This window comes from Homarus americanus, unplaced genomic scaffold (assembly GCF_018991925.1).
Source record: "Homarus americanus isolate GMGI-L3 unplaced genomic scaffold, GMGI_Hamer_2.0 scaffold23986, whole genome shotgun sequence".
In the NCBI taxonomy this organism is placed as follows: domain Eukaryota; kingdom Metazoa; phylum Arthropoda; class Malacostraca; order Decapoda; family Nephropidae; genus Homarus; species Homarus americanus.
Genome location: NW_024744023.1, coordinates 7164 through 18431, shown reverse-complemented (window position 1 = coordinate 18431; position 11268 = coordinate 7164). Strand labels below are relative to the sequence as shown.

At 41.4% G+C, this 11268-nt stretch overlaps 1 protein-coding gene across 1 annotated transcript; it reads left to right on the top strand.

The window, feature by feature from the left end:
- Positions 1 to 428: 428 nt before the first annotated feature.
- On the top strand, positions 429 to 5737 carry LOC121877616. Its single transcript, XM_042383421.1, has 4 exons — positions 429 to 503; positions 3133 to 3340; positions 4547 to 4669; positions 5213 to 5737. Exons 2-4 carry the CDS (start codon positions 3165 to 3167, stop codon positions 5364 to 5366), a joined length of 453 nt encoding a protein of 150 aa, XP_042239355.1. The 5' UTR covers positions 429 to 503; positions 3133 to 3164; the 3' UTR covers positions 5367 to 5737.
- Positions 5738 to 11268: the final 5531 nt, after the last annotated feature.

Genomic DNA, 11268 nt, shown 5'->3' with positions numbered 1-11268 from the left:
GAAAATATAAATAAATTAATAAAAATCCCCATTTACCAAAATATTCATTATTTTTCAAAACTGAATCTGTAATATGCATACCTACATACATAGATACATACATATATTCATAGATACATAAAGGCATACAGTATTTATAACATGAAGGTCTCTGTAACAGATGCGCCACATTGTAAACCTGTAACAGTGTTGGCAGTGACGTCATACTTAAGGGGCACCAAGTCATTAATGTTAACTCATTTGTATAGTGGAGTTAATACAGTGGTTCATCAACAAGGTGTTCAGGTGTACTCAGGTGTAGAGTACCTTCATCAACAGGTAAATCTCTTTACCTGTCATTTATGTATATTGTCACTCCTAAATGTTTCTATAAAATATGGATGAGAAACTCGGCGGTGTAGTGATGCATTGTGGGAGTTGGGGTGAAGGGGGGGGGGAGTGTTTATATTGGCCTGCGAGGAGGAGGAGAAGCACAACACTATTACTAGTACACCTGTACACAGGTGAGTATTGTGTGTCAAGCGAAGTGTATTAGTAAACTTATACCCCGCCATAACCGAGTTGTTAGACCATCACAACACGTGACCAATATAACCTGTAGTTAACATTAACAAGTTATACCTGGTAGTGGTAGTACTGTAATATAGACCATCACAACATTTGACCAATATAACCTGTAGTTAACATTAACAAGTTATACCTGGTAGTGGTAGTACTGTAATATAGACCATCACAACGCGTGACCAATATAACCTGTAGTTAACATTAACAAGTTATACCTGGTAGTGGTAGTACTGTAATATAGACCATCACAACACGTGACCAATATAACTTGTAGTTAACATTAACAAGTTATACCTGGTAGTGGTAGTACTGTAATATAGACCATCACAACACGTGACCAATATAACTTGTAGTTAACATTAACAAGTTATACCTGGTAGTGGTAGTACTGTAATATAGACCATCACAACACGTGACCAATATAACTTGTAGTTAACATTAACAAGTTATACCTGGTAGTGGTAGTACTGTAATATAGACCATCACAACACGTGACCAATATAACTTGTAGTTAACATTAACAAGTTATACCTGGTAGTGGTAGTACTGTAATATAGACCATCACAACACGTGACCAATATAACCTGTAGTTAACATTAACAAGTTATACCTGGTAGTGGTAGTACTGTAATATAGACCATCACAACACGTGACCAATATAACTTGTAGTTAACATTAACAAGTTATACCTGGTAGTGGTAGTACTGTAATATAGACCATCACAACACGTGACCAATATAACCTGTAGTTAACATTAACAAGTTATACCTGGTAGTGGTAGTACTGTAATATAGACCATCACAACACGTGACCAATATAACTTGTAGTTAACATTAACAAGTTATACCTGGTAGTGGTAGTACTGTAATATAGACCATCACAACACGTGACCAATATAACTTGTAGTTAACATTAACAAGTTATACCTGGTAGTGGTAGTACTGTAATATAGACCATCACAACACGTGACCAATATAACTTGTAGTTAACATTAACAAGTTATACCTGGTAGTGGTAGTACTGTAATATAGACCATCACAACACGTGACCAATATAACTTGTAGTTAACATTAACAAGTTATACCTGGTAGTGGTAGTACTGTAATATAGACCATCACAACACGTGACCAATATAACTTGTTGTTAACATTAACAAGTTATACCTGGTAGTGGTAGTACTGTAATATAGACCATCACAACACGTGACCAATATAACTTGTAGTTAACATTAACAAGTTATACCTGGTAGTGGTAGTACTGTAATATAGACCATCACAACACGTGACCAATATAACTTGTAGTTAACATTAACAAGTTATACCTGGTAGTGGTAGTCTCTCACTTTCTAACGTTTGACAATAATGTTAAAAATACTTGTATGGGCTGTAGTCGGTAATTAACATACAGAGCGTGATACACGCCGCCAGTTACATGTATAAACATACACACAATATACCAACAACCTTCCCTCAAGTTAAGTTATACTGTTTATTGTACAGCACAGTACTGTATAGTACAGCACAGTGCAGAACAGTACTGAAAGGTACAGTACAGCACAGTACTGTATAGTACAGCACAGTGCAGGGCAGTACTGAAAGGTACAGTACAGCACAGCGCGGTACAGTACTAAAAGGTACAGTACAGCACAGTGCAGTACAGTACTAAAAGGTACAGTACAGCACAGTGCAGGACCGTACTAAAAGGTACAGTACAGCACAGTGCAGTACAGTACTAAAAGGTACAGTACAGCACAGTGCAGGACAGTATTGAAAGGTACAGTACAGCACAGTGCAGTACAGTACTAAAAGGTACAGTACAGCACAGTTGAGGACAGTATTGAAAGGCACAGTACAGCACAGTGCAGTACAGTACTAAGAGGTACAGTACAGCACAGTACTGTATAGTACAGCACAGCGCAGTACAGTACTAAAAGGTACAGTATTACATAGTACAGCATAGTGCAGTGCAGTGCAGTGCAGTACTGTTTAGTACAGCACAGCGCAATACAGTACTAAAAGGTAGGCTACAGTATTGCATAGTACAGCATAGTGCAGTGCAGTGCAGTACTGTTTAGTACAGCACAGTGCAGTGCAGTGCAGTACTGTTTAGTACAACACAGTGCAGTACAGTACTATATATTACGGTACAGTACAGTATCCGCTATTAGTTTTTAAATTGTTCTCAAAAGCTGAAGATAATGAGGCAAATCAAACAGTGTAACATAATTATTACTATTATTAATATTATTATTATTTATGATGGTCATTTATCATCCACGAAATTGTTTGAAATGTTTACCTTTTGTTAAGTTTTCTTATTATGAGTGTTGTTGTTAACATGTTTACACTTATCAGGTGTTACGACTGATCCTACGAGATCGGCTAAAATAGAATTAATAATGTATGTTACTTTTACTAATTCAGATCAAGGTGTAACTAAGGTGAAAACATAAACAATTATTAATACTGCTAACATGAACGTTAAACATTTCATATTATATTCTAAGTCGTAGGAGATAACGATTATATGTGATAATAAACACTTTATTAACCCACAAAACTTGTTCAGTTGTTACAGAAAAGTGAACAAGTTGTTTGAGGATGAAGTACATGTTGACGCTACTGGTGGTGACCGTCACTGTTATGGGAGCAATAGACAACACAACTGCTCCGGTAGATCCAGTGATCCTTCCGTGTGGCCCCCACACCATGAAACTCGGCGATGTGGTCTTGGTGCAGTCACCAGACTACCCCGCCCGCCTGACCAACAAGAGCAGGTAAGATCATCCCCAGTTCACCTTCACACGTACACCATAACACTACAAGTACACCATAACAATATAGGTAGAGTCTCAGGTCAATATGTTTGTGCTGTTGCTTCAGTTAAATACATGTTCACGTCTGCAGTCATATTAACGTAAGTTACTGTAACTTTTAAACGAGGATCCTCAAGGTGTTTAATGTTTCTCTTAAATTAAAGGTGTTCCAATATGTCTAAGACCAGGGTTGCCATACGTTCGTATTTCCCCGGACATGTCCTCCATTTAGGTCTCGAAATCTTCATCCGGAAGGAATTTTTAAAATCTTCAAAAGTCCGGAATTTCAGCTTCCATCATTTTCTCCACGGAAAGAAACATGAAACTGTAATGACGAGAGAGAGAGACAGAGAGAGACTGTGAGAGAGGGGAGGTGGAAACAATAGAGATCTTGTTCAGTTCTCGTCAGCTGATAAGTCACGTGTACGCCTGTACGGTGGTGTCAACTTAGCTGCTAGCAGTTTTTGGGGTAAACTGTAGTGCCATCTACTGCTTTTCCTTGTTCTTCAGCCACGCGCATTATTATAATTTTTTTTTATTTAGTTGCTATTACAGCCACATATGAAATGATGAAAGTATACCATTTTTTCCTTATGGGTTTTTTTCCACTGTAGCATTTGTTTTTCTTGTCCTGCTTTTAAGGCATTTTAGCAATTTCCAACCACAATCTAGCCACTTTCGTTATATTATTTACGTGTGTCGACAACTGTGACGGTGACCGGTGGTTGGCCAGTCTTTAACCTGCAGTGACAGTGTTTGATCTTAGTCTTTGTTGTGGGTGTGTCGCTTGGTGCCACAGCTAGTGCTTACGATTTGTTGTACTTTTCCAGAGCATAAAACGGTCACGGCTGCATCAAGGTTACATAGCGCCAAAGTGTGTGCCAGGCAAGGGGGGGGGGGCCATGATGTCTCCGGGAACGTCCTCTTTTTTTAATGTTCAGATAAGATATGGCAACCCTATCTAAGACACAATACCAAGATGACAAACTAAATGGCGTCCAAACTGTAACCTTCCCGAGGATACAAAGACGATTACAGGTGTTAGTTCTACCTGTGTTCCTCTAACATTATCACCACCACAGGTGTTACTTCCACCAACACCTGTATTCCTCTAATATTATTCCGTCTTCCACAATAACGTCTACAGGTGTTCACTCCTTCCCACAGTTGTCAACAGAATATCGTCTGCCAGTCACCGAGTGCCAACCTTGGAGTCAACTGCGAAGTATTTAAACTGGAAGACTGTGACAATGAACGACTCATCATATCCGACGGCACCACTTCCTCCACGTATGTGTTACCCGGTACAAAACCACCACCACCACCTCTACTACTGTTATTCTCACTACCTTTACTATGAACTAAAAAAAAAAACTTTTACTGATATTGTTATTATACAATGCAAATAGTATTACAATACCGGTTCTCCTTAAAATTACACTGCTACTACTACAACTACTACTACTACTACTACTACTACTACTACAACAACTACTGCTTCTGTGTGTGATATTGACAGTAACATTAGTAGTTACTGGACATAAAGACAATATGTGATCCAGTCATAACAATACTTGGATTATTTTTAACTATCATTAAACCTTTACTTTTGATGTTGGTAATATTATCAAGTAATAACACTCTTACTAACTTGTGATGCTTCAATAACTATTACTTTAATTACAACCACTAACACATTATTACTCCTGTTACCTCGAATACTTTGTCTCCTCAGTCTGAGCATAAACTGATAATAATACCTCACTATAACCTCCTGCCTGTCACTATAACCAGCCAATGTTAATTACTATATGATAGCGTTATCCTCAACAGACTCTGCGGGAATGTTAAACCTAACGGCGTCTTCCCCACCAACGAGATGAAACTCGAATTCATAACCAAAGGCGAGAATGACTCCACTGGGTACAATTGTTCCATCACGTGCCTAAGAGAACAAACCAATGACCAACTACAACAAGTAGTGTGAGAAGCAGCTGCCTCTCTCTTACCTGCACCACGACTACCAGGACCACTATGAGGAATTCCTTGGGATTTGTTCATCTGAAGGAGTGACATGCTAGTGTTCCAGGCTTCACTAACCCCCGGACCCGGAAACCTGACCAAACCTTCCTATGTCAGCCTGGCCTAATGTAACCTGTCCCTTAATGACCTAACCCACCTATCCCCAGCAAACCCTAAATTTATCACCTCTAACATGACCCAATGTAACCTAACCAATACAGCACTTTATATAGACATGTCATCCCTACTTGTGTAAGACTTTATCAAGACATTATATATTATCTATTAATCATTTAGAGAATATTGGCAGAATATAATAAAATATTGCACAGCAAACACTGTTTATGTATATAACCTAAACCACTGAAGAAAGCCAACCAATAATAAATACAGGCCAGTCCAGTCCAGTCCAGCCCAGTACAGTACAGTACAGTACAGTACAGTACAGTACAGTACAATACAGTGCAGCGCAGTACAGTACGTCCCCAACTGTGCGGTACAAAATATGGTCACTAGAGGTACAACACCAAGACAGTAATAAACACTTACATCAGTAAAGTAAGTACTGTACTGTACTGTACTGTACTGTACTGTACTGTACTGTACTGTACTGTACTGTACTGTACTGGACTGTACTGTACTTGACTGGACTGTACTGTACTGGACTGGACTGTACTGGACTGTACTGAACTGTACAGTACTGTACATTACTGTACTGTGCTGTACTGTGCTGCACTGTACTGTACAGTACTGTACACTACTGTACAGTACAGTACTGTACTATATTGTACTGTACATCAAACTGTACTGTAGCGTACTGTACTGTACAGTACTGTACTGTACAGTACTGTACTGTACTGTACAGTACTGTACTATAAAGTACAGGACTCCCCACTTGAGTGGCAGTGTGCCAGATGCAGGAAGAAGGGTGTGACGGCCTGGCATCAAGGTTGCCTTGGGAGCCAGCCTCCACCCACAATAGCGGTCACACTCGGTGACGCCAACGCCAACGCTACAGGGTCGCCTCCAAGGCCTGAAATCAACAGCTACACCTCCCCACCCAAGAGGCAGTGTTACAGGGGCAGGGAGGAGGGTGTGACGGCCTGGCATCCAGGTTGCCTTGGGAGCCAGCCTCCACCCACAATAGCGGTCACACTCGGTGACGCCAACGCCAACGCTACAGGGTCGCCTCCAAGGCCTGAAATCAACAGCTACACCTCCCCACCCAAGAGGCAGTGTTACAGGGGCAGGGAGGAGGGTGTGACGGCCTGGCATCCAGGTTGCCTTGGGAGCCCGCCTCCACCCACAAAAGCGATCCCACTCAGTGATGCCAACAGCAACACTGCGGGGTCGCCTCCAGCACCTGAAATCAACAGCAACACCTCCCCACCCAGGGGGCAGTGTCCCAGGTCCAGGGAGGGGGGTGTGACGGCCTTGCACCCCAGTTGTCCTGGGAGGTCGCCTCCATCCACAATAGCAGTCCCACTCAGTGATGCCAATGCGGCAGGATCGCCTCTACCACCTGAAGTCAACAGGCACAGTGACTCTCCTTCGTTAGCCAATGCCGGTCAGGCAAAAGCCTGCCAAGTAAGTGTACCAGTGAACAATGACAGTGATAGTGTTAGTGGAGCTTCTGAAGGAGCTCGTGCCTCCTCTCATAATGATGCCAACTTGAGGGTGAGTAGCCAGAACGAGACCGATAGTGATGGAAGCATGGATGGGGAGAAAGAGCCCCAGACTGCCAGCGTGGTCTCTAAAATAGTCCCAGGTCTGAAGACTGTTCATGATCCTGTAAGTTTTCCATTGTTTACGGAGGAGGAACTCGCGGGACTGATGAAGGAACCCGCGTATAAAAATCCTACTGGAATAAGGGCTGTGAAGAACATTATCAGGAAATCCAGAGGTACAGAAATTGGAATGGTCAGCTTATTGGTCAGGCTGATCTATAAGAACATAAGAACATAAGAATGGAGGAAACTGCAGCGGGCCTATTGGCCCATACTGGGCAGTCCCGTATACACCCAACCCCTATTGCTCATATGAGCATCCAACCTATGTTTGAAGCAATTCAGCGTATTCGACTTAGTGAAGATATTTGGTAACTTGTTCCATTCATCCACTACTCTGTTTCCAAACCAGTGTTTACCTATTTCACGCCTAAATCTAAATTTGTCTAATTTAAAACCATTGTTACGAGTTCGCTCCTGGTTGGATAGTTTGAGTACCTTTGTAATGTCCCCTTTGTTTAGCCCTGCCTTCCACTTATACACCTCTATCAGGTCGCCCCTCGCTCTACGTCTCTGGAGGGAGTGCAAATTAAGATGCTTTAACCTGTCTCTATACTCAAGGTTCCTAATGCCCGGGATTAGTCTTGTCATTCTCCTCTGAATTCTTTCCAAGGATTCTATATCCATTCTGTAATACGGTGACCAGAACTGAACTGCGTAATTCAGGTGTGGTCTCACAACAGCAAGATACAGTTTTAGGATGACCTCGCTAGTCTTGTAACTCACACTCCTTTGTATGAACCCAAGTACTTTATTAGCCTTGTTACGAGCAAAAACACATTGTTTACTTGGCTTAAGGTTCCTACTTATCATTACTCCTAAATCTCTCTGGCAGTCGGATTTCTCTATGGCATCGTTGTTCATCTGGTATCTGGTTTCCCTGTTTACATCTCCTATACTGAGTACTTTACATTTGTCGACGTTGAATTTCATCTGCCATTTTTCAGACCATTCGAAAAATGTGTTTAGATCTTCCTGTAGTTTTGCCGAGTCCTCGTCAGATTTGATAACACGTCCTATTTTAGTGTCATCAGCAAATTTACTTATGTTGCTGTCAATGCCGACATCTATGTCGTTTATGTATATAATAAATAATAATGGTCCAAGTACTGAGCCTTGGGGAACTCCACTTGTGACGTTGCTCCAATGGGACTTAGTGCCGTTAATGCTCACTCGCTGTTTCCTGTCCTGTAACCACGCCCTAATCCATTTAAGGATGTCACCTTTGATGCCATGAACTTCTACCTTTCTAATTAGTCTTTCGTGGGGGACTCTGTCGAAGGCGTTGCTAAAGTCGAGATATACCACATCATAATTGTGCCCCTTGTGCTGTGATCTTGTAAATTTCATTACCACATATTATACCACCTGGGTTAAGTCAAGGAGGAAGGGGGGCAGCACTAAACCACCTCTGTGGACACATGACTCCATCCTCACCAAAGAAGGAGAGAATGTAAAACAGTTTGCCAACACTTATAAGCAAAATAAAACTAGTGATAACCTTTTAGCATTCCTCAAAGCTAACAGAGAATTTCGTGAACTCAAAGGTCAGGTGAGAAATACCTATTGGGAACAATTCTTACAGGGGATTAATAGAACAACCACTCTAGCAGAAATGTGGAACAAAATTAGAGCCATTACCAAGTCACCCACCCCAGTCAAGCTTCATCACAGCCCTGCAGAATATGCTGACATGCTATTAGACCAATGGTCTAGTGTGTCACAAATCACTTCCCTGCCTCCTGACATACTACAATATCTTAACACCTCACACATTAATAGGAGTTTCAATATTGAAATAGCCTGTTCCTCACCAGACCTTACCGACCAGTTTCCTATAACACACCACGAACTAACAACAGCACTAATGAAAGGTGAGTCATCCCCCCCTGGTGAGGATGGCATAACCTATAACACCCTGAGATTGTTGAATGAGATCCCTAACCATCCACTGCTTGACCTGTATCAAATGAGCCTCACACAGGGTATTCTGCCTAAGACATGGACTCATGGAAACATAGTTCCAATCCCTAAAGCTAATTCCCCAAACTTCAGGCCAATTTCACTTACATCCTGTATGTGTAAAGTCCTTGAAAGAGTTGTTCTAAACCGTCTCATGTTTCAAGTCAAAGATAAACTCGCCCCTAATCTGTACGGGTTCATGCCAGGGCGTAGCACACAGACATGCTTTGCAGAATATCTTGTTCACTCAAAAGATAAGACACAAACAGCCTTCATAGACCTTAAATCAGCATTTGATGTAGCTAATAGAGACATTATACTTGAGCAACTAGCTAATTTAGGCATACAAGGTAACCTCCTGACATGGATAAAGGGTTATCTGTCCAACAGGTATGCCAGTGTTCTGCTTAGGGGAGTTAAAAGTACCAGAATGAGATAATTTGAGCTGGGCACGCCTCAGAGAGGAGTGTTAAGTCCTATGCTCTTTAATATACTGATGCACAAGCTTGTTGCTGACATTTCAGTTCAGCCAAACGAAGCCGTAATATGCTATGCTGATGATATCTGCATTATGACACAAACCAAACTCAGGCTCCAAGCCTTGCTGGATGTATTTGCTCGGAGAACTGTTGAATGTGGTCTCATAATATCTGTTGACAAGACGAGGGTCCTCAATCCTCGTCCTGCTCACCCTCTGCCTCCTGACTATAACATTAACAGCATGCCCTTGGAACTATGTAGCTCCTATAAATATCTTGGAATTTGTGTGAATGATGCAAACTTTGTCAGCAACCTTCGTGACAAACTAATGCAGCACTTTAAACCCCTCAGAACCCTTGTTGGCAATGGCTATGGAATTAACATCACCTATGCTCGTACTTTCTATCTTCACTTCATTCGTTCTGTAGTTGACTATCATGCTCTCCATCTTGTGACTATTCCGCCTAAACAACTCAACAGCCTTGAGGTGGTGCAAAATGAAGCCATGTTCATCATCCTAGGTTGCCCAAAATCAACCAGAATTGTAAACATGAAGAAAGATCTCGGACTGCCCTCCCTATCTGAGAGGATAGCTCTACTTAATACCATGTTTTGTGTCAAAGTTTTGAAGAACAATGGTTCTCAAACTACAGCTCAAACTGAGTTGATGTTCTATCTAAGTAATCCCGACCATCTCGCCAACCTTCCACAAAAGACTCTCTTTGGGGCGTGGCTTCATAAAAGTGTTGCAGATCTCTTGAAACTGAATGTCCCAATCACCCCAGACGAACCCATCAATGCCATTCCTCCTTGGCTGGATATATCAGTTCCTATTAATTACACTCCTGTTGGTAGTAAGCAAATGTTAAACATCGATGTGGTGAGATGTGTCACACTAGAAACTATTAACAGACACATAGAGAGTATTAAATCAAGTGAATGTTATGCTTTTACTGATGGTTCTGTGCAGACAAACACAGGTAGAACAGGCTGTGCAATTGTAATATATAAAGAAAAAGAGATGATAGTGTCAAACAAACAAAGGCTGAACAACTGGGCCAGCACAACACAAACTGAACTAACTGGAATCTACTTAGCCACAGACTACCTCAAAGAAAATGGAGGTGGGGTGATATTCTGTGACTCTCAAAGTGCTTTGAAATCAATGAACAGCCCGTCAGGCTCTATGTCTAAAGTTGCATGTGATATTAAAAGGAATGTGATAACTGCCAATGAGAACAACTTTCGTATCGAATTTGTGTGGATTCCGTCCCATGTTGGAATCAGGTATCATGACCGTGCTGATAGACTGGCCAATGAGGCATGTAAGAAAGAAAATGATGACCGTGACCTTGGCCTGTCCAATGCTGTAATCAAAAACATTCAAGTCAGAATCATGAACTCTGATCTAGAAGAAGTAAGAAATGCAGAGAGACCTGACAGTTGTAGCATTAGTAAATATGACAAATTTTGTAACAAGAGGTACCGGTATGGCCAGCATAAGGACAGAACCAGACAATGTGATGTAGTCGTGGCCAGAATTAGGCTAGGATACAGACACATCAGCATGTAAACTTTGTGATAAACCTTTAAAGCATACACTTGAACACTATATTATTGAATGTGACACTGTCAAAG

Bases quoted from the DNA above. Each gene is read 5' to 3' on its own strand.
- LOC121877616 (XM_042383421.1), top strand. From the start codon at position 3,165: ATGAAGTACATGTTGACGCTACTGGTGGTGACCGTCACTGTTATGGGA. The intron at 3,341-4,546 runs GTAAGATCATCC...TCCTTCCCACAG, and splicing joins CGCCTGACCAACAAGAGCAG to TTGTCAACAGAATATCGTCT. The intron at 4,670-5,212 runs GTATGTGTTACC...TATCCTCAACAG, and splicing joins GACGGCACCACTTCCTCCAC to ACTCTGCGGGAATGTTAAAC.